The 27,974-nt window shown below is 41.0% G+C and overlaps 1 protein-coding gene across 1 annotated transcript in view; it reads right to left on the reverse strand.

Moving 5' to 3' along the window:
• ano10a (anoctamin 10a) overlaps positions 1-25,909 on the reverse strand; it is a 28,200-nt gene extending 2,291 nt beyond the window's left edge. Inside the window, exons 1-11 of the mRNA XM_054781531.1 lie at positions 25,843-25,909; positions 20,718-20,735; positions 20,461-20,613; positions 10,286-10,483; positions 10,032-10,166; positions 8,633-8,752; positions 4,742-4,926; positions 4,267-4,651; positions 2,787-2,842; positions 2,620-2,694; positions 30-218 (exon numbers count right to left, since the gene is read on the reverse strand). Of these exons, the coding sequence (XP_054637506.1) occupies positions 30-218; positions 2,620-2,694; positions 2,787-2,842; positions 4,267-4,651; positions 4,742-4,926; positions 8,633-8,752; positions 10,032-10,166; positions 10,286-10,483; positions 20,461-20,596 (1,479 nt within the window). The 5' untranslated portion in view covers positions 20,597-20,613; positions 20,718-20,735; positions 25,843-25,909. The remainder of the gene's footprint in view (positions 1-29; positions 219-2,619; positions 2,695-2,786; positions 2,843-4,266; positions 4,652-4,741; positions 4,927-8,632; positions 8,753-10,031; positions 10,167-10,285; positions 10,484-20,460; positions 20,614-20,717; positions 20,736-25,842) is intronic.
• Between the last annotated feature and the right edge of the window lie 2,065 nt (positions 25,910-27,974).

Below are 27,974 nucleotides of genomic sequence, written 5' to 3' on the forward strand. Positions count from 1 at the left end.
ATGGGTTTGAGAAGATGATGAGAACTTGCCAAGTAAGTGCTCATGTCAGCTTCCAGTTCCACCTGCTCATTTAAAAGAAGCTCCTTGCCTTCCACACTTCGACTCTTCCTAACATTGGACATCATCTTTTTATTGCGTCTCCGCTGAAGCCAGTAGGGCAGGAAAGCCTCCATCAGCTGATTCAAGATCTGACTGGTGATCAACAACGTTGCCAAACTCTGGAAAGCCACAAGAGCACAAACATCCCAAACCATAAGACACAAAACTTACGCTTACGTCACGACTACACACCTAACATGAGCTGTACCATTTACCAGAAATAACTTTTTTACAAAATTGCAATTTTAAGGGGAAAAAAAAATTATAAGAAATTATTGCAATTTTACAAAGTCATCATATTACCAGAAAAAGGCATAATTTTAGTCACAATTTTACAACTAAATTCCCAAGTGGTAATATTATGAGGGAAGTTGTAATTCTACTACAAAAAAGGTAACATTTTACACGAAAAAATAACTTCAAATAACTGGTAATGTCATGAGAAATGTAATTTAACTAGAAAGAAGTGATACATTTACAAGAAAAAGTAACTTTATAAGAAATTAAATGATATTATGAAAAAAATTGTAATTTTAGGATTTTTTAAAATTATATAATTTTACAAAAAATAACTTTCCGAAAAAAGTGGCAATTGTGTGAAAAAAGTTGTAATTTTTAGAGAAAATATATATATAATTTTACAAGAAAAACACACTTTACAAGAAAAAAAGTGGTATTATTGTGAGAAAAGTCAAAATTTGGAACAAAAAACAATTTTAAATGAAAAACTAACTTAATAAGAAACAAAATTTTATATTATGAGAAAAGTTGTAATTTTAGGATTTAAAAAAAAGCATAATTTCACAAGAAAAACTCATTTTACAACAAACCCCAACCAAACTTACTTTACAAATATAAAGTGGTAATACTATGAGAAAAGCTGTAGTTTTACTCTGAAAATGTAACTTTAAAAGAACAAGTGTAAATATTATTTAAAAAAAACTGTAACAAAAGTCACAATTTTAAAAGAACAACTAACTTTACAAGAAAACAATGGTATTATTATTAGAAAAGTTGGAATTTGCAACAAAAAAATCACACTTTTCAAAGAAAAAACACCTTTACAAAAATAAACTGGTAATATGACAAAAGTTGTAATTTTACTACAAATAAGTTGTACAAGAAAAAGTCATAACTGATAACGTAATATCAGAAAATATATAATTTTACTAGGAAAAACTTATAATTGTACAAGAATAACAAATTTTACAAGAAAAATGTTGTGATATTATGAGAAAAGTTGAAATTTGCAACAAAAAAGTCTAAAACTAACATTACAAGAAAAAGTTAGTTTACAATTTTACATGAGAAACTTGACAAGAAAAAAATTATATTATGAGAAAAGTTGTAATATTACGAAGAAAAAATTTATAATTTTACAAGAAAAACTAACTTTACAAGAAAACATGGCAAGATGCGAAAAGTTGGAATTTTACAAGGAAAAAGTTGTGATTTTACAAAAAAAAGTGGTAATATGAGAAAAATTTTACTAGAAAAATTAAATAATACCACTTCATTCTTGTAAAGTTAGCTTCTCTTGTCAAAAAAGTCAGTTTTACAAGAAAAACTAGCTTTACAAGACTACAGTGGTAATTTAGAAGAAAAGTTATAATTTTACGAGAAAAAAAGTGATACATTTAAAAGAAAAATAACTTTACAAGAAAAAGTGGTAATGTTATGAGAAAAGTCATAATTTTACGAGGAAAAGCTATAATTTTACAAGAAAAACTACTACTACTTTACAAGAAAATAGTGGTAATATTATGAGAAAAGTTGCATTTTTACTAGAAACATTGATAATTGAGCCGCACGGTGGTCTAGTGGTTAGCATGTTGGCCAACACAGTCTGGAGATCAGGAAGACCTGGGTTTGATTCTCCCTTGGGCATTTCTGTGTGGAGTTTGCATGTTCTCCTCGTGTGTGTGTGGGTTTTCTCCGGCTACTCCGGTTTCCTCCCACATTCCAAAAACATGCATGTTAGGTTAATTGGCGACTCTAAATTGTCCATAGGTGTGAATGGTTGTTTGTCTATATGTGCCGACCAGTCCAGGGTGCACCCCTGGGATAGGCTCCAGCATGCCCCCGCGACCCTAAAGAGGGGAAGCGGTATAGAAAATGGATGGATGGACATTGATAATTTTACAAAAAACGAACTCTACACGAACAAAGTGGTAATATTATGAGAAAAGTTTGAATTTTACTGAACAAAAAGTTGCAACTGGAGAAGATGAAAATATGAGTTAATACTATGAAGTTCATTTTACGAAGCTGTAATTTCACAAGATGTTAGTTATTGGAAAATGACCTGCTAGCAGTTTGCAGTGTTTTGTGTTCCATTTTAAAAAAATATTGAAAATTGTTTGGACAAAAGTTAGTTGAATGTTTAGCATGTTGTTACTCTACCAACATGAAGCGTGAAATTAAAAACGAGGTATGTGATGATAGCGTACATGTATACACGTGTGTATAAAAGTCAACTTTGACAACTACAATATTCAAATAATGTTGAATGGGACTTACCTGTCTGAGCAGCACCATGTCTTGCATTACGAAGGCGATGTAAAACAGGGAAGCAAAACAGTTTAAGAAGTTGAACTGCAAAGAAAAAATGAGAGGAGCTGATGAAAAACAGCACTGACTGAAATTATATCACAATGTCAAGATGAATATACAGTAAGTATACGTACAACTAATACTTTGAGGACCAAGTGATTCTGATATGAAGACTCAAGCCTGTGATTTTCTAAAAACAAAGAAAAAACAGATTTGCAAGATTAGCAGCATTATAGAGAAAACACCACACAATTACTGAATAAAATGAATAACCGCTCCTGAAGCAACTCTACTGATATCAACTGATACCAATGTCAGCAGCCGCTCTTCCCCCAAGCTAATGTGGTCTGATGAACACATGATGCAATGCGAGGTATGATATTTAGATTACAAGTATCGATGGAAGACACCCTTATGTTTCGCATGACCCCTAAAACTTTAGTTAGCACAGAAGTCAAATAACAAAACACCTCTCAGGTTCAGATCAAGGGGGCCATTCATCCCAATCATGCCTCTCCAGGTCTCACTGTCGCTGCCAACTTCAGTGTTGAAGTCCCCTAGCAGAACAAAGGAAATCCCTCGAGGTAACACTCTCCAGTACCCCCTCTAAGGATTCCAAAAAGGGTGGGTATTTTGTTCAGCGCATAAGCGCAAACAACCTATTATCAGCCAATATTGGTAGAAAAATTTGATATGTCAGCCCATATCATTTTTTGTCTGCCAATATCGGCTAATGCTGGCATAAAATTGCAATATCGGATCATATCGGTATCGTTTTTCTGCCTATTATCAGCCAACATTGGCAAGAAAATGAGATATCGGATAATATTGGTATATTTTTTTATGACAGTAATATCCTATTATATAATGTAAATCCAATTAATCCATTCCAAAAATATGAAAACAGTACATTATATAGGGAATCATTATAGTTTTACAAGCAGAAATCAATACAAAATAATTAAGAAATGATGAATGGATGGTCATGGAACATTCTTTGTCGCCCAAAGCTATTTGAATCTGGTGATAAGCATGGGGAGGACTTGTTTTGAAGACAGATGCCTCTAGCCTCGAACAGATAATCATAGCAAGTTATTGTGACATGAATGTGCATCTTAGCAGAAATACATAAGTATGTGAGAGCACAAAAGTCAACACACACACTTATACTGTAAGTGCAATAACAAAGCATATTTTATTACTACAGTCATGGAAAAAAAAAATTTGACCACCCTTGTTTCTTCAGTTTATTGATCGATTTTCATGCCTAATACATGTAAAAGTTACATTTGTTTGGACAAATATAATGATTATAATAAATATAGCTCATAAGAGTTTAATTTAAAAGCTGATATCTAGCAACCTCCATGGATTTCTTGATAATAACCACAATCACTTAAGTTCTTACATGAATAGCTATAGCATTGTACTGCCAAAGAAAATTTAACCCTTATGAGCTGTTTTTGTTGTCACTGTATTTGTCCAAACAAAGATACCTTTAGTTGTATCAGGCATTAAAATGAACAAGAAACTGAAGAAACAAGGGTGGTCTGATCATTTTTCCCATGACTGCATATTGCTCTTCAGCACTGACAACAGGGAAAGTCAACTTACCCCACTCTGTGAGAAACTCAGCAGCATATCTGTAGAGGGCATTCATAAAAGTTATAACCACAGCATAGACTATACTGGGAATATACACCAGAATCCCCGTCCAGAAGCTTTGTTCCCTATCATGGATCATTAGAGCCCATCCTTCCATCTGAAAGTAGATCATCATGACATAGAGGGCCAGGTAAAGGGACAGAAGGACAAAGGGTAGAGACACAAGGTAGACACGGAGCTGGCGCTTGGAGTTGGGGTAGAGGGGTTCTTCACGTCCCGTTACGGGGTTGAACCCGAGAACACCGTGAAAACCAGGCCGGGGTTCTTCAAACACCTTCTTTCTGCTCAGTGTGCCCCAGTGATAGGCTAGCGAGGCACTGCACCGCTTCCATAGCTAGTGGAGGGAAGGTTGAAAGCATAAGTCAGTCCTCAATCATGTGACATAATATGATTGATAACAGGCAAGTTGTCAATGCCTTCCTACCTCCAGGATTACAGTGCACCAGATAAGGTTGAAAACAGCAAAGAAAACATATTTGCCGTAATCATCCCAGTCAAAGAGATAATAGAGCACCCCAATGAGGGCCATGGGTACCAGGGCCAATGTAAAATACTCCAGGAAGCCAAAGTACAGAGCTTGAGCCTCCCCAAAGTAGTGCCTGATGTCATCTGAAAGGAAAACAAAGCCACTTAGGCCAAACTAGACATGAAAAGTCTAACCTGTGATGCAAAACCAGTCTGGTGTGACCACTATTTGCCTCAAATACCATATACATTGTTTTTCATCCTGATCTTGGAACTGTGGACCAACTTTACACTCATTGGAGGGTCCTTGAGCGTGCATGGGAGCTTTGCCTAGTCAGTCCACATGTGTTTTGTGGACTTGGAGAAGGCATTCGACCGTGTTGCTTGAGAAATCCTGTGGAGAGTACTTCAGGAGTATTGGGTACAGTATCAACTAATTCAGGCGGTTCGCTCGCTGTATGACCGTTGTCCCAGCATGGTCCCCATTGCCGGCAAGTCAGACTTGCTTCCAGTGAGGGTTGGACTCTGGCAGGGCTGCCCTTTGTCACAGATTCTGTTCATTACTTTTATGGACAGAATTTCAAGGTGCAGCCAGAGCGTTGAGGTGATCAGGTTTGGTGACTACGGAATTGGGTCTCACTTTTTGCAAATGATGTGGTCCTGCTGGCTTCATCAGGCTGGCATCTTCAACTCTCTTGATCGGTTCGAGTGTGAAGCAGCTGCCATGAAAGTCAGCACCTCCAAGTCCGAGTCCATGGTTCTCGTCTGAAAAAGAACGGCATGCCATCTCTGGGTCGGGGATGAGATCCTGCCCTAACGGAGGAGTTTAAGTACCTCGGGGCCTTGTTCACGAGTGAGTGAAGGATGGAAGGCAAGATCGACAGGCGGATAGGTGCGGCGTCTGCAGTGATGCAGACTCTGCATCCGTCCGTTGTGGTGAAGAGGGAGCTGAGTCGAGAAGCAAAGCTCTCAATTTACTGGTCGATCTACATTACAACCCTTTGGGTAGTGACAGGGACACAAGTGGACAAAATGAGTTTTCGCCGTAGGGTGGCTGGGCTCTCCCTTCGAGATAAGGTGAGAAGCACTGTCATTCGAGAGAAACTCGGAGTAGAAATGCTGCTCCTCCATTTTGAGAGGAGCCAGATGAGGTGGGTCGGGCATCTATTCAGGATGTCTCCCTGGGAAGGTGACACGTCCGACCTGCAGGAGGCCTCGGGGCAGATCCAGGACACATTGGAAAGACTATGCCTCTTAACTGGCCTGGGAACATCTCAGGATCCACCGTGAGGAGCTGGACAAAGTAGCCAGGGAGAAGGACATCTGGGCTTCCTTGCTTAGGCTGCTGCCGCCCTGACCCAACCTCAGATAAGTAGAAGAAGATGGATGGCTAGATGGGCTAACAAACCCCAATCCAGAGCATCCCAAACATGGTCAATGGGTGACATGTCAGGTGAGTATGCTGGCCATGCAAGTACTGTGTTGTTTTCAGCTTCCAGGAACTGTATACAGATCCTTGCAACATGAGGCTGTGCATTATCATGCTGGAACATGGGGTTATTATTAAGGTTGGGCGATAAAAAAAATGTCATATACCGGTATACTTGTATACATGCTTACAGTGATAAGAAAATGAATTATACCGATATAAATGATAAACGGGAAAAAGCCGAGTTGATGACGTGTTTTTCCTGCGACCTTTGAGTCGTGGCGTGCTGTATTGACGCACTGGCGCCTCACGTGTGCCACAGCATGTAGGGCCCTACGATTTCAGAGTTAAGGCAAGCGCGGAATTGGCCAATAAAAATGGAATTTACTGTTAAACGCGGAATCTTGCGGAAATTGACATAATGTGAGTGAAATGCTTTCATTATGAGAAGGAATGCTCGTGTGGTATTTACTCAATCGTGGTGGAATCATTACAAACACTAAACCGCCTCCTCCCTAACTAAACATGTTGAAATGGCAATAAACACCGGTGAAAGTTGGCGGAACTTCCTCTTACGGAGCATGAATGGAAGCTAGCGGGGTTAGCTTAATTAGCATGCTAGTGGAGTTGTGTGTGACTTGGGCTGAATGAGTATATTTTCACCATTTTCTGTTTTACCGCTTTAATGTAAGGAGCGTTTTACAATGCCCGATGACAAGGTGCATGTTCTAAAGTGAAAAGAAACGAGAAGCATGTTTATTCTTGCACCCAGCTCGTCAGACATCCATCCATCCATTTTCTATGCCGCTTCTCCTCATTAGGTTCGCGGGGTATGCTGGAGCCTATCCCAGCGGGGTACACCCTGGACTGGTCGCCAGCCAATCGCAGTGCACATATAGACAAACAACCATTCACACTCACATTCATACCTATGGACAATTTAGAGTCGCCAATTAACCTAACATGCATGTTTTTGTAATGTGGGAGGAAACCGGAGTACCCGGAGAAAACCCACACACACACGGGGAGAACATGCAAACTCAACACAAAAATGTCCAACGAAGATTCAAACCCAGGTCTTCCTGATCTCCAGACTGTGACTGTGTGGCCAACATGCTAAACACACCGTGCGGCCTGTCTTACAGACGTTCTGAACACAAACAGAACACACTTCCGGCCTTCAAAATAAGAGCGCTGTTTGCTCCATGCCGTCTGTATCAGAGTACAAAATAATATCTCACATATGCAGTTGCATCGGTGACTACATCTTCCTTACTCATAAGCCCAAGCATTATAGTTTATAGAAGATTTTGTAGCAATGTGTGCAGAGGCTGAAATTCCATTAGAAAAGTTAGCTAGGCTACATCCATTTCTGAATTACTGGGCAAAACTGTCTATTGATGTGTAGCATCAATAAATAGAAAGATTTTTGCATTTAATTAAGAGATATTTTATTCACTAACCCATAATGCACACATGCTATGCTGGCAAAAATAAGTGTAAAATGTAAAAATCTGAATTCTAAAAAATTAGAATGGAAAAAATGGAATTTGGAAAAAAAAAGAAAAAATGAGCATGGCTGAAAGCGGAGGAGATGCGGAGACTATAGACAAACTGTTGCTAAACAGGGAGGTAGTGGTTTGGTTTTGATAGAGCAGATGTGGAGCAAAAGACAATAATATGCAAAAGTTCGCAAAGACTGCAAAAGGTGGGAACACGACAGATTTGTTCTACCATCTCAAGCGCAAACACAGAGTTGAGTACAAAGAGTGTGTCAAGAAGTGTGAGACACAGTCAGCGAGCACATCTACTGTACACTTACCCAGTCAAAAATACAAAACGCTTTGTTTGGTAGACACTAAATGCACTTACTGTATTGCAGTTTGTTACCAATAAATCAATAAATGTGCTTTACAATTTGAGACAAGTGTATTTAATTATATGGGTTAAGGTTTGTAGCTTTTTATACAAGACTTCTCTGAATTTAATTTTATCGTTATATCGTGATACATCCCAAAAATATTGTCATACATGCTAAGGGCCATATCGCCCAACCCTAGTTATTATTGTGGCTTTATGACACAAAAATGGGCTTAAGGATCTCATCACAGCATCTCTGTGCAATCAATAAAATGCACGATGGGCTACTCCATCCGTAACACAGGACAGTCTATTTACCAGATATGTCACCCATTCAGCATGTTTGGGATGCTCTGGATTGGCGTATACGCTATTTGAGGCAAGTGGTAGTCACACCAGATACTGACTGGTTTTCTGACCCTGCTAGACCCCTTTCTCCCAATACAGCCAAACTGCACATTGTGGAGTGGCCTTTTATTGTGGCCACCTAAGGCACACCTGTGCTGTCTAATCAGCATCTTTCCATGAACTGAACTGATAAAAGGAGGTGGTGTTACTTACCAAGAGGCTGTAGGGATGTTTTGACTTTTTTGTACCAGTTAAAAGAAAGTCTCTTGAGTTCCTCTTTGTCATGTAGGGGAAACATTTGGATCAGGACTTTTTTGGATTGCAGTCTACGAACTGAAAGACATTCATCATGTTTGATTTGTTCCCACTTCCACTCAATACAGTACAGTCAAACCTGTCTATAGCGGCCACTAAAGCGAAACAGCAAAAGTGGCCACTATAGACAGGTGGCCGTTATAGACAGGTTGGCGGCCATTTTGAATTTGTGCACGCACATATTAACATGTCTGTGATTAGAAGCTTGTTGTGTTTGCAGATACATATAATTATACTGTTACATGTTGACCAGTAGAGGGCACTGTGGGACTGCGGATGGGACCAACAGTAGAGAGAGTGAATGAGAGAAAAGGAAGTAGGAATGATATGATGCAAAACAGCCAAACTGGCGATTAAAAGTTGTAAAGAACTACTAGGCTTGTTATTCTACACCACCCACAGAACAAAGCTGTGCTAGTATTGTCTTTTGTTATGTTTGTTTTTAATATTTTGTTTTTGAATTTGGTTGGCTGATCTTAAACTTTTTTGAAGAAAATTTTAGTTTTAATAAAAAAAGTTTTAATATATTTTTTTCACATTTAAAACATTATTACACGTTTCTTGTTTCAAATGTGAGTTGATTATTTTTCGTGCATGAAGTGTTACGGATGCGTGTGCGGAGGACCACAGAATGCGGAAGCAAGGTAAGTGGATGGCAGTTCTTTAATTGCTTTTCAGCGTGGAGGTAATCACAGGAGTGAACTGTGGAGCTTGTGGAGCCCCAGAGTAAAAGGTTAAAAAACATAAGAGAATTTGCAAACGGCTAGGTCAAGGGACAACTGGAACACCCAGCTGTGGAGACGCCGAATCTGGAAGGGCTTGAGCGATTTCATGAGCCGCGAGTACGTAGACTGAGTTGTCATGGAAGAAACCGGCGTCTCACAGCTGCCCCTACTTTGAGTTAAGTAGGGGAAGGATTAATTAGCTGCCAGTGTGTCCAGTTGTCCCTGCTCCTGCTGCACGCCCAGCTGTGGGAGAGAGACAGACAAAGAGCAAGAAAACGGGACGCAGCAGCAGGTGACCGTCACATGAAGCTTCTGCTTGAGTCGTATTTTGGCCGCTATATGCAGTCAGATATTGGCCAAGGGATACAAAATGGGTGGCCGCTGGCCACGTTAGACAGGTGACCGCTATAGACAGGGCCTATAACACGTACATTTTCTGCGGGGGATTTTTTCCCCAGTGGCTGCTATAGGCAGGTGGCCGTTATATACAGGTGGCCGCAAAGACAGGTTTGACTGTATTTCATGTTTGCATATGAAGGTCATTTTGCAAAGAAATGATGCTGCACACTTACTGATAGATTTCCCCGGGTACAGCTTGACTTGAGGGTATCCCGGAACATGGCTCTCATTCTTAGCTCGTAAATTCTCCAACTCATGTTTAATGATGTATTGACACTCGGCCGTACTCAGGAAGCCATCTCCATCCCCTGCAGCAAAACCAACAATTCAACTCAAATGAAAACCCTGATGCTGACTGCAGCCCAATCATTAATCATTATCAATGACTGACGGACAAGCTGTCGCAAAGTCCTCATCACTAACGCACCATGGAAGTCTTTGAAGTTGTGGCTGTTGGCACATGTGAAACCTCTCATGGATCCATCCTGGAACTCCTTGAAGAGACCCACATCTTCCGCACCGGTGAGGAGCCTCTGCCAGGAGGCCGCCACAAGAAACATGTTGGGGTTTTCCCTCCCTTCCACACCAACGCCACGCTTCAGTTGTTCTACCAGTAGCTCAGCACCTGATTCAGCACATTCACATATTTTAAGGTTTGTTTTTTTGCCCACATGAAGCATTTTCAAGCATAAAAATTGCTAAATGAAGCAAAATGCAAATATAAGGCATTCAGAAGACACATTCAAGGACGATGTGATGATAGGCACTGGTCACGATCACTGTCAGTAATGTTACATTGATGAGACAATAGCCACAGCAGGAAATACTTGGTGATAATGTGACTGCCAATGCTAACATCAGTCTATATTATGTCTAATTTTCTCTTATTATGTCTACTATATTGGGTAATTGGACTGTAAAGGTGACTATGGGGGGTTATTTCATGTCTAGAGGGCTCTAATAATGTTAAAAAGTGTATTTAGAAGGCTGTAAACAGGTTTTCTATGCTCTAACTACAAAAATATTGCATTTATAAATAAGGAATCCTACTTGGCGGAAATTCACTAATCACAGTCGGGTCTGGAACCAATTTACCGCCATAAACGACCTCCCATTAAGGACAACAGAAAGACCATTGGAAGTTTCTTTAGAAGCTGCCATTCCTTTAAAGCATATGGCCCTGAACATGGTGTGTGCGTGCATGTAAAAATTGTCCTTAAGAATTGTGATGTCAATTGAAAGCAAGAAAGTCATAACTGACATTTTTTCCAACAATGTGCAGCCCTAATTCAGAAGATTTTTCCTGTCATGAATGCCTTACGAGAGGAACGATGGCATGAATGACAGTAAATAACGCGTCTTCATTCCCCAGCAAGGCTCATCTTTAAAGGAAAACTGAATTTTTTGTGCCAATCATCCACAATCCTAATGTGAAACATGACCACACGTAAATGCACGTCATGGGACACGCCTATTTATAAAAAGCCCTCTAAAGGGGGAAAGGGGGACCAGCATGACTTGGTGGTGTAAATGTGGAGCTTGCCAGGCCATACCAACAGAAATGGAGTGTTTCTGCTGCATACACACAGTGTTACCATGGATAGAAAGGCTTTGTGTGTATGACGAGGAGGACATTGCAACAAGAGATTGCATCACAGCTAACAAAGAATTGTTAGGGCTAACAAACCCTGCAGCGATAGAAGTTTTTTCCACCTTCCGTATTTTCACGACCATAAGGCGCACCGTATTAAAAGGCGCAGTCTCAGTTACAGGTGCTATTTCTGTATTTAACACATACAGTACATAAAGACGGTGCGCTTTATGTACTGTATAAAGCGCATATTATTGGGCGCAGGTATGGTCAAACATACGGTAGCATGCACGCTAAAACATACTGTGTCGCTCAAGAGGCAGTGAGGAAGCGAAAATGCCTTATTTCTTTAGACAGATTAAGAACAGAACTCTCATTCAGTTTATCAAACCCACTTAAAATCAGGACTGTCATCACTCAACACAACAGTCTCAGTCATGGTGCACAACTAAAAACATCACACAGCAACGCAAAAACAGACAAGACACTACCGCTATTTTTGCAGAACAATAACTAACAACTATGTGGCTCAAACATGTAACTTTAAGAACATTTGCACCAAAACACTACCGCAAAGCATGCTGGGGAACAGGAAGTGCTCCCAGCGACGCTACAATATGCTAGCATGCATGCTATTGTATGTTTTTGAAAAGCCAACGGGAGCAAAACTGAGTTGGGTTATACTTTATTGAAGTATTTAACAATGTACTCACGTTATTTTAGATCAATCCTTATCCACAAATCCATCCAAGTATTTAAAGTATATAAAGTAGTACTTCTGTATCACAAATGAACAGCGGGGCAAGTTCTCCATCAAACACAGGTTCCAGGTTCCCTCTCGTCATTGTCAGAATCAGTCTCGTTGCCATGCGGCTCCTCAGAAATGATGCAGGTTTTTGTGAATGTTCCAACAATAGTGCATCAAACACATTAGACAAGCATCCACACTCCATTGACAAATTGTGGCGTAACTTGAGCGGGCGCTGCGCTTAGTGAAGCTGTGTTCGCTAGCTGTCATCCATTGCTCCCACGCCGCTTGCAACTTCACTTTAAACGCCGTGTTTACACCGATGTCCAGCGGTTGGAGTTACTTCGTCAAGCCTCCCGGAATGATGTCAAGCTCCAAGTTCATTTGCTGCACTTGGTTTTTCACAGCGGCTGTGAGATGGGCGCGCATGGAGTCAGATCAACAGGGACGGTGACGCGTAGGAAAAAAACATCCGGTCTCTTTTAGTACACGTCACTCAGCCACTCAGCCATTTCTCCTCGTCCTTCCAGCCCTTTTGATTTTTCTTAACGATGACACCAGCTGGAAAATTCATGGCAACCAAGCACAACAGTAAAAGCTGACTTCACATGCCACGTTGTGTGTATCGCTACCGTGCTGGTCCCCTTCTTCTCTACAGTGTGGTTCACCATGATGTCGAAAGTGAGCGGCATGTCGTCCATGTTGGTGATGTAGTTGGGCTGGATGTGTTTGTCTGCAATGTTTTTACTGCAGTAGGAGCAGAAGATGGCCAGCTTTCCTTGTAATCCGCTCGATGTTGCTGCGCCACGGTAGTCCTTGGATAGATGGATGGATAGATGGCACCGTTTCATAAAATATACCTATATAACTACTGGGGCGTGCCTTTAGCGTCCTCTTTCACGTGTGCATGCTGTCCTCAGTCACGTCCGCCTTTCCTCTATATAAGCAGCGTGTCGGCAGGAGACGCTCCCAGCCAGTCGAGCAGAGCGCTCATCAAAGTCACGGAGCAACACTTACAGATTTTGGAACTTGGTGCACACATAAGGCGCGCCGCATTATCAGGCGCCCCGTCCATTTTGGACAAAATTTAAGACTTTTAAGTGCGCCTTATGGTAGTAAAAATACAGTATCTAAAATAAACTGGAAAAGACGTCCTAGACCAGCTAGACCATGGAGTAAGTCACTATGATATTGATTGTGAGACATGGAGCGTATAGCACATGATATCAGTAGACTGTCCATCTTGCCGTGTATAAACAAAACATGGAGTTCAATAAAGTATCTAATTTACACATCATGAGGCGTTGCATCACTACCCCAGAAAAATAGTATGTCATATGCACAGTAACACAGGTAGTTGTGCTATGCAATGAAATTCTTGTTCTGTTCATTCTCACAAAAAAAGAAAGAAAACACAAGAAACATTAATACCAATAAATTAAGCAACAAGAATAGAAGAGACATGAATACCACTGAATGAATAAATAAATAAATAAATAAAGTGTTATGAGTGTGTTGCGTGTGGCGTGTGTGAGTGCTTTGTTGAGAAGTCTGATGGCCTGTGGGTAAAAGCTGTTTGCCAGCTTTTACCAGGCTTTTTTCATGTTAGTTGCTACAACAACAATGTCTCTGTAGCTTGGTTTATATGCAGGTCACTTAGTAAATAGACCACTGTTTTTTTTAGGGCTTTATAGTCAAAATACTCTAGGTGTGACCTTTTACGTGCATTGAGGAAAAGGCTTCTTGAGACGTCATCTGTACTTCTGTGAAGAATGTGTCGGACGTTTCGCTCCTCATCCGAAGAGCTTCGTCAGCGAACTAATAAGTGCTGGTAGCCTAGGCCTTAAATACAGTAAGAGTGGGCGGAATTGGTGTGCCAACACCCTCCTCCTATTGGTTCGTTACACTAAGCCTGGGCGGAGTAGTGGTATAATCCTATCCTGTTATTAACACCTCCGATAAAAGGGAAGTGTCGCTCCCTGAATAGGGTATGAACGACTCTGATACTGGCTTGTTAGCATCTATTGTTCTGGCTCGGCCCTGCCTTCACCTCATTTGCAAGACTAAGAGCTGTGGGTTTTGGTCTCAGTAACCTGCTGAACACAGGGTCCAAATTAAACCTCAAACCACCATTCCGATTCAATGATGGGTTCTGTTGTTTGACAAAAATAGCTTCCTTTACTCCTCTTTCAAACCATCTGTTTTCTTTGGCCAAAATCTTTACCTCGCTGTCCTGAAAAGAGTGATTGGTAGCTTTCAGGTGTAGATGTACTGCTGATTGAGGACCACTAGCATTGTCCCTGCGATGTTGATAAAGCCTTTTTTGGAGCATTTGCTTAGTTTCCCCAATGTAGTGCTCTTTGCATTCCTCATCTTTACAGTGGATGGAATAGACCACATTGCTCTGTTTCTGGTTTGGAGCCTTGTCTTTAGGATGCACTAATTTTTGTCTCAGGGTATTTACTGGTTTGAAATAGGTAGGAATTTTGTGTTGCCATAAGATCCTCTGGAGTTTTTCGGAGACCCCCGCTACATAAGGGACTACCACTCCTCTCCTTTTTGCTTCTGTGGGCTTTTGGGTTTCTTTCCCTACTCTCTTCTTTTGGCATTTGTTAAAAGCCCACCGTGGGTACCCACAGGTTGAGAGCGCTCTCTGAACATGTTGTGTCTCCTTTTTCTTTCCCTCAGCACTAGTTGGTATTTGTTCCGCTCTATGTTGGAGGGTCCTAATAACCCCTAGTTTATGTTGTAGTGGATGGTTTGATTCAAAAAGCAGGTATTGGTCAGTGTGTGTGGCCTTTCTAAAGACCTCTGTAAGTAGCTGTCTGTCCTTTCCTATAATTACCTTGCAGTCTAAGAAGGCTAGTTGGTTTTCTTTAGTGTCCTCGCGAGTAAATTTGATATTGGTGTCCACCGCATTAATGTGATCTGTGAAAGACTGAATTTCTTGTTTTTTGATTATGACAAAGGTGTCATCCACGTATCTAAACCAGTGCCTTGGTTTTGTCCCTGAGAAGGATGTGAGAGCCTGTTTCTCCATCTCTTCCATGTACAGATTCGCCACTATGGGTGAGACTGGTGAGCCCATAGCACAACCATGAATTTGTCTGTAGAATTTCCCTCTAAACTGAAAATATGTGGTGTTAAGGCAAATTTCCAGTAATTGGCAGATGTGGTCAGCACTAAGTTTTGTTCTCCGATGCAGAGTTGAGTCCTCGAGCAGTCTCTTCCTCACCACCGAGACTGCTGCTGAGGTGGGGACAGATGTGAAAAGTGAAGTCACATCATAAGACACCAAAGTTTCCTCTGGCTCCAATCTGAGGTCTTTGATGCTCGCCACAAACCCTTTTGTGTTCTCTATATGATGATCAGTGTTGCCTACCAATGGGGATAAGACTGTTTTTACATATTTCGCTACATTGTACGTGGTAGAGTCAATGCTACAGACAATGGGTCTGAGGGGAAACCCTTCCTTGTGGATTTTTGGAAGGCCATAGATACATGGTGTAGCCTCCCCAGGGTATAACCTATGATACATCTGTCTGTCAATTAGTTCTTCCTTCTCTAACTTTTGGAGACAGTGTATAATTTCTTTCTTATACCTACTGGATGGGTCCCTTTTAAGTTGCTCATATGTGTTGGCATCACTAATTAGACTTGTTATTTTTTCTTCATAGTCCAATGTGTTGAGAACCACTGTGCATCTGCCCTTATCAGCTGGTAAGATGGTGATGCTCTCATCTTTCTGCAGAGCCGCTAATGCTTTCCTCTCACCTAACGTGATATTGGACGGTGGTGGTTTGGCACTACTGAGAAGGGCCGATATTCTCAGACGAAGGTCCCCTGCCTCTGTTCTAGAAAGGTTATTGTTCCTGATGGCCGATTCAGCTGCTGTGATATAGTCTACTGTGGGTATCGTTTTAGGAGTCACTGAGAAGTTGAGACCCTTGGTTAATACTGCCTTCTCTGTCTCCGAGAGGCTTCTGTCTGACAGATTTTTGATCCAATTTTCTTTAGTATGGGTCTGATTCCCCCCATCCTTAGTGTTTACGACAAGCTGTGGTCGATTTTCCAATAGAAGTTTCTGGAATTTTCCCTTATGCCTTTCTTTGGTTTTGCTATGGTGCTTCATATAACCTGATTTGGTAAATTCACAAACCTCCTGATAGGTTTCGTGCGTAAGCTTGGTTTGCAATCTCTGATAGAAGGTTTCTACTTCAGACTGTTTATTTTTTATCTCTATGTTAAGTCTCCTAATTCTCAAATTCTGTATTTTTCTGATGTAGTTTAGTTGCATTTTCCTTGCCAAGTGTCCTTGCTCAAGGGACGCTTGCCTCATGCATTTGGGGATTAACCTACTCTGCCTGCATCTAAGATTGAATCTGAGGTGGTTCCTTAAATCTGCTAATTTAAGAGTGGCCTTTTCTAAGCTACGTACCAGCAGAAGGATGTCTCTCCCAAAGTTGGTAGCAATGCGTCTGTGTAGGCTCTCAGTCGTACAGGAGTTGTCCATCGAGGAAAAGGCTTCTTGAGACGTCATCTGTACTTCTGTGAAGAATGTGTCGGACGTTTCGCTCCTCATCCGAAGAGCTTCGTCAGCGAACTAATAAGTGCTGGTAGCCTAGGCCTTAAATACAGTAAGAGTGGGCGGAATTGGTGTGCCAACACCCTCCTCCTATTGGTTCGTTACACTAAGGTCCTCAATCAGCAGTACATCTACACCTGAAAGCTACCAATCACTCTTTTCAGGACAGCGAGGTAAAGATTTTGGCCAAAGAAAACAGATGGTTTGAAAGAGGAGTAAAGGAAGCTATTTTTGTCAAACAACAGAACCCATCATTGAATCGGAATGGTGGTTTGAGGTTTAATTTGGACCCTGTGTTCAGCAGGTTACTGAGACCAAAACCCACAGCTCTTAGTCTTGCAAATGAGGTGAAGGCAGGGCCGAGCCAGAACAATAGATGCTAACAAGCCAGTATCAGAGTCGTTCATACCCTATTCAGGGAGCGACACTTCCCTTTTATCGGAGGTGTTAATAACAGGATAGGATTATACCACTACTCCGCCCAGGCTTAGTGTAACGAACCAATAGGAGGAGGGTGTTGGCACACCAATTCCGCCCACTCTTACTGTATTTAAGGCCTAGGCTACCAGCACTTATTAGTTCGCTGACGAAGCTCTTCGGATGAGGAGCGAAACGTCCGACACATTCTTCACAGAAGTACAGATGACGTCTCAAGAAGCCTTTTCCTCGATGGACAACTCCTGTACGACTGAGAGCCTACACAGACGCATTGCTACCAACTTTGGGAGAGACATCCTTCTGCTGGTACGTAGCTTAGAAAAGGCCACTCTTAAATTAGCAGATTTAAGGAACCACCTCAGATTCAATCTTAGATGCAGGCAGAGTAGGTTAATCCCCAAATGCATGAGGCAAGCGTCCCTTGAGCAAGGACACTTGGCAAGGAAAATGCAACTAAACTACATCAGAAAAATACAGAATTTGAGAATTAGGAGACTTAACATAGAGATAAAAAATAAACAGTCTGAAGTAGAAACCTTCTATCAGAGATTGCAAACCAAGCTTACGCACGAAACCTATCAGGAGGTTTGTGAATTTACCAAATCAGGTTATATGAAGCACCATAGCAAAACCAAAGAAAGGCATAAGGGAAAATTCCAGAAACTTCTATTGGAAAATCGACCACAGCTTGTCGTAAACACTAAGGATGGGGGGAATCAGACCCATACTAAAGAAAATTGGATCAAAAATCTGTCAGACAGAAGCCTCTCGGAGACAGAGAAGGCAGTATTAACCAAGGGTCTCAACTTCTCAGTGACTCCTAAAACGATACCCACAGTAGACTATATCACAGCAGCTGAATCGGCCATCAGGAACAATAACCTTTCTAGAACAGAGGCAGGGGACCTTCGTCTGAGAATATCGGCCCTTCTCAGTAGTGCCAAACCACCACCGTCCAATATCACGTTAGGTGAGAGGAAAGCATTAGCGGCTCTGCAGAAAGATGAGAGCATCACCATCTTACCAGCTGATAAGGGCAGATGCACAGTGGTTCTCAACACATTGGACTATGAAGAAAAAATAACAAGTCTAATTAGTGATGCCAACACATATGAGCAACTTAAAAGGGACCCATCCAGTAGGTATAAGAAAGAAATTATACACTGTCTCCAAAAGTTAGAGAAGGAAGAACTAATTGACAGACAGATGTATCATAGGTTATACCCTGGGGAGGCTACACCATGTATCTATGGCCTTCCAAAAATCCACAAGGAAGGGTTTCCCCTCAGACCCATTGTCTGTAGCATTGACTCTACCACGTACAATGTAGCGAAATATGTAAAAACAGTCTTATCCCCATTGGTAGGCAACACTGATCATCATATAGAGAACACAAAAGGGTTTGTGGCGAGCATCAAAGACCTCAGATTGGAGCCAGAGGAAACTTTGGTGTCTTATGATGTGACTTCACTTTTCACATCTGTCCCCACCTCAGCAGCAGTCTCGGTGGTGAGGAAGAGACTGCTCGAGGACTCAACTCTGCATCGGAGAACAAAACTTAGTGCTGACCACATCTGCCAATTACTGGAAATTTGCCTTAACACCACATATTTTCAGTTTAGAGGGAAATTCTACAGACAAATTCATGGTTGTGCTATGGGCTCACCAGTCTCACCCATAGTGGCGAATCTGTACATGGAAGAGATGGAGAAACAGGCTCTCACATCCTTCTCAGGGACAAAACCAAGGCACTGGTTTAGATACGTGGATGACACCTTTGTCATAATCAAAAAACAAGAAATTCAGTCTTTCACAGATCACATTAATGCGGTGGACACCAATATCAAATTTACTCGCGAGGACACTAAAGAAAACCAACTAGCCTTCTTAGACTGCAAGGTAATTATAGGAAAGGACAGACAGCTACTTACAGAGGTCTTTAGAAAGGCCACACACACTGACCAATACCTGCTTTTTGAATCAAACCATCCACTACAACATAAACTAGGGGTTATTAGGACCCTCCAACATAGAGCGGAACAAATACCAACTAGTGCTGAGGGAAAGAAAAAGGAGACACAACATGTTCAGAGAGCGCTCTCAACCTGTGGGTACCCACGGTGGGCTTTTAACAAATGCCAAAAGAAGAGAGTAGGGAAAGAAACCCAAAAGCCCACAGAAGCAAAAAGGAGAGGAGTGGTAGTCCCTTATGTAGCGGGGGTCTCCGAAAAACTCCAGAGGATCTTATGGCAACACAAAATTCCTACCTATTTCAAACCAGTAAATACCCTGAGACAAAAATTAGTGCATCCTAAAGACAAGGCTCCAAACCAGAAACAGAGCAATGTGGTCTATTCCATCCACTGTAAAGATGAGGAATGCAAAGAGCACTACATTGGGGAAACTAAGCAAATGCTCCAAAAAAGGCTTTATCAACATCGCAGGGACAATGCTAGTGGTCCTCAATCAGCAGTACATCTACACCTGAAAGCTACCAATCACTCTTTTCAGGACAGCGAGGTAAAGATTTTGGCCAAAGAAAACAGATGGTTTGAAAGAGGAGTAAAGGAAGCTATTTTTGTCAAACAACAGAACCCATCATTGAATCGGAATGGTGGTTTGAGGTTTAATTTGGACCCTGTGTTCAGCAGGTTACTGAGACCAAAACCCACAGCTCTTAGTCTTGCAAATGAGGTGAAGGCAGGGCCGAGCCAGAACAATAGATGCTAACAAGCCAGTATCAGAGTCGTTCATACCCTATTCAGGGAGCGACACTTCCCTTTTATCGGAGGTGTTAATAACAGGATAGGATTATACCACTACTCCGCCCAGGCTTAGTGTAACGAACCAATAGGAGGAGGGTGTTGGCACACCAATTCCGCCCACTCTTACTGTATTTAAGGCCTAGGCTACCAGCACTTATTAGTTCGCTGACGAAGCTCTTCGGATGAGGAGCGAAACGTCCGACACATTCTTCACAGAAGTACAGATGACGTCTCAAGAAGCCTTTTCCTCGATGGACAACTCCTGTACGACTGAGAGCCTACACAGACGCATTTTACGTGCATTGTTAGCTCCCACATGCTAGCTGTTGTTTTCGCTGTTTTTCTCTCTTTAGAAGGCACAGAAAAGAGAAAGACACGTGGTCATGTTTCTCATGACAGGATTGTGGATGATGGGCAAAATTCCCAAAAAAGTGCAGTTTTTCTTTAAATGCCAACTGAACAACACATACAGTACCTCCATCCTGCTGCTTTTCTCTTATCCTGCTCAGTAACCAAGCAACAGTTTCTTCCTGGGTGTTTGGGGATAGCTCCACTATCACCAGTGCAGAACTTCCCCCACCACGACCCTTCACAGAATACTCCATCATCATTAACTGTCATAAAGCACCTGCCCAAGACAGAAACCAAGAATGTGAAGCTAATATCGGTTGATATCGGTATTGGTAATATCAGTACATGAGACTTTCATGACTTTATGTAAGCATGCTTTACCTTGCTAGCCATGGTTACCTGCAGAGAGAAACAGTTACTCTTATTAAGTCTGTCGCAGGAAGACAATATGACATAACACACACACACACACACACACACACACTCTGGCATAAACCACGGCTGTCCAAAGCACCGCCCTCCAATCCTTTTTTGTGGTCCTCGACACATTATACTTGTACAAATACAATTACATAACTAAGAAGGATTAGTACCACAACAATAAGCTAACAAATAGCAAACATTTCACAAGAAAAAGTGCAAATGTTGAATGCTTTTTATTGATGCTATTTTTAGCATCTCTAGTATTTGAAATTGTAGTTAAAATACATATACATATATATATATATATATATATATATCTTATATAGTATTACAAATACTACTGCCTGATATGATATTTTAAATAGTACTGTCTAGGGATGTCCCGATCCAATCTTCAGGATCGGGATCGGCTGCCGATTGCCTGTATTTGTGAAGATCGGATAATATCAGCTTCTGCCACGAGATCGGGCCGATCTGGTTGCCATATCACGTTCATAACTCTGAGCCACACTCAACTATGATAGGGTGCAATAATGCGCCTCAATGCTGGTTGCCAATCGGCTTGCACCATCCACAAGAAGAAGAAAACATAACACCACCATACAGACATGTACCGTGGTGACGTTAGTTTGACGTTGTACGTCGGACATTTGGCTCCGTAGCTACAGCGGTAGTTCCCTCTCACTGTGCCCGGACTGCTGCGTCATGGTGTAAGGAGCTCGCACAGGAAGTGCCACTCTAATGCCTGATTGTTTATGATAGGGACCGCACAAATACTACTAAACATGTTGAAACGCCGGCGAAAACCTTGAAAACTCCTCTGTCACGGAGCGTGAATGGAAGCCAACGGGGTTCGCTTAAGCCCCAGTCACACCGCCCGAACTTTGCTGTAGCGTCCCTGGAACGGTGAAAAAAATTCATCACCGCTCGTAACCGCGCACCACTGTTTAACAGAAGTTCGCCCCCGTTAAGGCAACGCCGTATACGCTCGGCCACCGCTGATGGTCCCTCCTACCGCTCCAAAAGGTTTGAGCTGCACAAAATATTGCCAGAGGTGAGGAGCGGGCAATTTTCCGCTACGGCAAAGTTAATCACCGCTCCAACAACGCCCAGTCAAAGTTTGGCGCCACTAGACGGAAGTTCGTGGACGCTTGGGTCCGCTACGCCAACGCAGAAATCTTGAACGCTGGACCACTGCTGCTTCGCCAGCTTTGCCCGGGCGGTGATTAAACGTCGCAAAAACTTAGTTGGAGCGGCTGTAAGCGCTTTACGAGTGGACACGGGATTTCTGGAACGGTGTCAGGCGTTGAAGCAGCGATCCATTGCGATGATGGACTTCGGTTTGCCGTTGGTATGGAGGTGTCGGAGGCGGAGCATAATTTCGCTATTAATACGGGAGAAATGGGCCAGAAGCCCATTTGGAATAGCCATTGAGTGCAGACCTCAGTTATATTGAATTTGCTCAAAGTTACAGTAAAACTGTACTACCATGGATATGACAAGCTGATGGTGGAGCTGTGGAATGAGCCTTCCAGCACTTCATGAGTGTAGTGTTTGCAGACACATTATATTTATACTGCTACATGTTGACCAGTAGAGGGCACTGTGGGACTGCGAATGGGACCAACAGTTGCGTGAGTGTGGACCTGGAGATTAAAGTCATAAATAACTAGTAGGCTTGTTTATTCGACACCACCCACAGAACAATGAGGATGCCACCAGCCCGCATGCGCAGAACACCACTCTATCAACGCTCGCGTCACCGCTAAACCAACGTTCGCTCCCGTTAAACCAACACTAAAGCAACGGCGGCTTCAGGACAACGCCCGTGTTTTCTATTTTTTTTCCCCCATTTTGTGCGCGGTTACGAGCGGTGATGATTTTTTTCACCGCTCCAAGGACGCTACAGCAAAGTTCGGCCGGTGTGACCGGGGCTTTAGTTTAGCTAGTGCAGCTGTGTGCGCGACTCAGACTAGATGAGTATATTTTCACCGTGTTGTTTTTGCTGCTTTAATGCAAGAACCATTTTACAATGCCAACCTGACAACGTGCAGGTTCTCAGTGGAAAAAAAACAAGAGGCACGTTTATTCTTGCGCCCAGCGCATATCAACCAATCATCATCACCATATCAATCAATTTCCAGACACACAACACATTCCGGCCTTCAACATAAGAGCGCTCTTTGTCACATTTGTTTAATTGTGTAAACAAAGTAAGGGTGTCATTAAAATATCTTACATTAATAATGCGATTGGAATTACATCTGTGACTACAGTACATCTTCCTTCATCACAAGCACAGGCATTACGGTTTCAAAATCTTAAGACCAGTTGAAAAATTGCTAGAATTTGCATTTGGCACATTTGGATCTAAATGAGGCTTTAAGTAGAGCTACAACATGCAAAAACAAGAAGGGGGAGTGAGACAAAAAGCACTTGAAAAAGTCATTTATTGAAAACAAACAATTAAACTGAAATAGGCTGTTTATCAGCTGATCAAAAGTTTAAGACCATCGCTTAAAAATAACAAAAAACTCTCCAAACCAGAACAAAAAATGTTCTCAGTAGGACTCAGTAATGAGTAGCTCCACCGTTCTTGTTAATCACTTCAAAAATGGGTTTGTGCATGCTTGATGCGAGTGTTTCCAGGAGGCTAGTGGGAACATTGCTCCAAGTGGTAAAGATGGCTTCACTAAGGGCATCAACTGTCTGGAACTGATGGCCATTTTTATAAACTTCCCTTGCCATCCATCCCCAAATGTTCTCTATGGGATTTTAATGAGGGGAACATGCAGGATGGTCCAAAAGAGTGATGTTATTCTCCCTGAAGAAGTCCTTGGTCAAGCGAGCATTGTGAACTGAAGCGTTGTCCTGTTGAAAAACCAGCTGTTACCACACAGACGAGGGCCCTCAGTCATGAGGGATGCCCGCTGCAACATCTGCACGTAATCAGCCGATTTGGGCTTTTATAGCCTGTGGTCTTAAACTTTTGATCAGGTGATAAACAACCTATTTCAGGTTTTTTTTGGTTTAAATTACAAGTTCGAAATGTTTTTTGTCTCACTCCCCCTTCTTGCTTTTGCATATTGTAGCTCTACTTAAAACCTCATTTAGATCTAATTGTGCAAAATGCAAATTCAAGCAATTTTTCAACTGGTCTTAAGCTTTTGATCAGGAGTGTCTGTGCTGAGGCTGACATCCCATTAGAAAAGTTAGCCAAGCTACATCCATTTCTCAATTACTGGACAAAATGGACCAATGATGTATTGCCTCAATAAATGTAAGGATTTTTGCATTTTATTCACAAACCCAAATAGCACACACTCTGTGCTGGTAAAATAAGTGGAAAAGGTAAAAAACTGAATTCTAATTAAAACGGAAAAAACAGAATTTGGTGAAAAAAATAAAAAAGATTTCATAGGGCCCGAAGAGAGACGTGTTAAAAAAAAGTCATATATTCAAAATCACACAACAAATTGATCTTTAACCATGTCAAATGATTAGTCCTCCCTAAAAGTATTTTGTAGGCCCATTTTTTCAAATTTTATCTTTTTTGGATGGACTTTTGTTGTCTTAGGGACCTGACTCACAGAGCTTTGTTACAAAAGCCAAACAATATTGTTGGTCATGCCGTGTGATAAAAAAGTAAATTCAGCAATACTTTGGTTACATTATTTTTAATGCTCTGAAGGGCTATTTTCATCACCATATTTAATTCAACACATTCGGGTTTGTAACAAAAGCGTATTTTTTTTTTTTTTTTTAAATAATCGGTACTGGATCGGATCAGCAGGGCAAGACTAAAAAAAATCGGATTGGATCGGATGCCAAAAAATGTGGATCAGGACATCCCTAGTACTGTCTTATATAGTAGTTTAAATAAAACTAATGTATATAGGATTATAAATAGTATTTAATGTAGTATTTATTATACAACAGTCTTATATAGTATTTTAAAGCGTATTTGACATCCAACAATCTTATACAGTATTTTAAATGCTACTGTCTTATACAGTATTTAAAATACAACTGTCTTATATCGTATTTTAAAGAATAATACAACTGTCTTATATCGTATTTTAAAGAATATTTTACATCCAACCATCTTGTTTTAAAAACTACTCTTATGTAGTATTTTAAATACAACTACCTTGTGGAGTATTTTAAATACAACTACTGTATCTTAATTTGTATTTTAAATATGACTGTCCTATCTAGTATTTTAAATAGCATACTCTTTTATATACTATTTTATTTTTAGTATAAAAGTTAATTTTAACAATACTGTCTAGCTTAGTATTGTCTTATGTACTTTTAAATAAAACTGCCATATACAGTATTTTCAAATACTGCTGTTTTATATAGTATCTTAAACATACAGTACCTATGTTATATGGTATTTTAAGTATGTTCTATAGTATTTTGCAGACTTGTTAAGAATTAATAAGTAAAATTTGGTGAATGTTGTACAACGTTACAGTATACTGAGAGAAATACAGGTATTTATTATTGCGTACTTGGAAAGTATTGCTTTATGTAGCACAAGGGTGCCAAACCTTTTCCAAAGAGGGTTGCATGCTGAAAAATCGAAAAGTTTGGGGTCATTTTCATATATATATATATATATTTTATTTATTTTTAACGCTAAGAAGTTACTGACATTCAAAATGAAAAAACAGCCTGAAGGTCATCTTTGTAATTATTAATTACAATTATTAACATTATTAATGTTATTAGTATTAACATTTTAACTATTTTCTATTTCTATGATCAACTTTTGCTGTTGTTGAATGGTATTTTTAGAATATGTTGCGGGTGCATAAAAACAAGCTGTGGAGCTTAAAAGCTAAAGTTTTCGCTTAACAATGAACAATGTTACTCACATATTTGTACAGTAGTTTTACTGTACTGCACAACTAATCCTGACAACGTCAACGCCTTTCAGCCAAGTCGGTACAAACGTAATTGTCTTCTAAACACATTGGCAACAACATACGTCATGACAACATGACCCACTGTATGTTGAAAAAGCCAATGTGACACACAATATATTGATTCTGAATATGTTGACAATTTTGCTTACCGTTTGTGTGGAAAAAGATGAAGAATACTTCCTGAATGTGAAGCTTCTTCCTTTTATTGCTTGGTCGGTTATCACATTTTTAGGTGCACTACCGCCACCTTGTGGCTCCAGAATGAAGACGTTTGCAATTCTTGAATGGACATTATTGTCTTTATTCACTGAATTCAATTGCATTCTTATAAATTATTCGTTTTCCATTCAAAATGTACGTTCTACACTCCTATTGTTATTATTACAGTGCTCACAAATTCCTCCCCCTTATTATTTTAAAGTTGTCTTCCGCTTCCTTAATCTCTCATTTTCTCTCTCATTACTCACATTCCTCTCTGATTTATTGCATTGATGAATACTGTAATTGGGAATTCATTGCCTTCTACTCATATATGTTGTGGAAAATAAGTGCTGATTTAGAGTGCACCATTCATACTAAAAAAAAAATATAAACGCAACGCTTTTGCTGCCATTTTTTATGAGATGAACTCAAAGATCTAAAACTTTTTCCACATACATATTATCACCATTTCTCTCAAATATTGTTCACAAATCTGTCTAAATCTGTGATAGTGAGCACTTCTCCTTTGCTAAAATAATCCATCCCACCTCACAGGTGTACCATATCAAGATGCTGGTTAGACACCATGTTTAGTGCACAGGTGTGCCTTAGACTGCCCACAATAAAAGGCCTAGATCTTCGAGTTCATCTCATAAAAAATGGGAGCAAAAACAAAAGCGTTGACTTTATATTTTTGTTGAGTGTATATTTGTAAGGGGCTGAATGTACAAAATCAAATCCTTCCAGCATTGTCCCCATCATACCTGCATAAAATAACGACAAGATGAGCAAAGCCATTGCTTTTCAATTCACCTTCGAGGTATTAAATAAGATGCTATAAAATGCTATTTATCTAGCGGATTAGCAAAAAAGTCTGATATTAGTAAAAATGTCAGAAGTCCTGTAGACCTACCTTCAAGGTACTCAAAGCGCTTTGACACTGTTTACCACATTTTGACATGGTCACAGGAGGACTTGGGATCAAAACAGCAACCTTCAGTTTGGGAGACGACCGCTCTACCGCCTGAGTAGTGGCGATTGCTCTAAGACTGCATCCCCTAAAATGTAAAAATAAGTTGTAAACTATGTACTGCTAAGTGTACATTTCATTGACTAAATATGCGCTAGAATACCTTCATCTTTTGCTCAGAATCAGCTATCACAGGTAACTGACACGACTTGCTTCTCATTCATCCCCGCATTGCCACGGCACTTTCACACAGTCAGACGCTGAGCATCTACTGACTTCGATGATCACTGGATACATGCTGGGCTTTGTCCCGCTCATCGGACGCTCAGCCTCTCTGGGGGTCTATGGGGCAGTGTGGGCTGGCCTGGTCGTTACGGCTTCTGCATGGTCATTAGTTGATCTGTCTGAGGCGGAATCCCTTTTGGATTGACAGTGAAATGAGCGAATCAGCGATCTTGAAGTATAAACCTCACATCATGGCAGATACTAGAATTTACATATAAATAAACACATTTATGATGTAGGCCGGAAATAAATAGCTTCTCCTCCTTGAGCTTCTCCTCCTCCAGCAGACACCACTGCACGTGAGCCATGCCATCTGGCAGATCCCGAATTAGGCGCTGTTCACACGGGAATGTTTTCAAAACGGCAAAGTATTTTATGGTTTCAGCCTTTCATCCACACGGAAATGGCATACTGGGTGCCCTGAAACAGTATTTAACAGCTTCCAACCAGGTAAAATCTTGGAATGTTGCTGTGTCTTTTTCGTGTAGACAAGCAAACCCCTACTTTCTGAAAAGGATGATGTCACCGTGCCTTTGCCACCCCAATGCAGTCACCTGACCAAAGGTGAGTGTGACCAACAAGCCAACATACTGGCTGAATATTTCAACTGGCATGACTCACCCCAGTTGTGAGCAAGGGAATTCTGCTGCACTGTTTGTCTCGTCAGACCATAGAGTATTTTCCCAAAGATCTTGGGGATCATCAAGATGTTTTCTGGCAAAATTGAGACGAGCCTTAATGTTATTTTTGTTCAGCAGTGGTTTTCGTCTTGGCACTCTGCCTTGCAGACCATTTTTGCCCAGTGTCTTTCTTAGGGTGGAGTCA

This window comes from Dunckerocampus dactyliophorus, chromosome 7 (genome assembly GCF_027744805.1).
Source record: "Dunckerocampus dactyliophorus isolate RoL2022-P2 chromosome 7, RoL_Ddac_1.1, whole genome shotgun sequence".
Lineage (NCBI taxonomy): Eukaryota > Metazoa > Chordata > Actinopteri > Syngnathiformes > Syngnathidae > Dunckerocampus > Dunckerocampus dactyliophorus.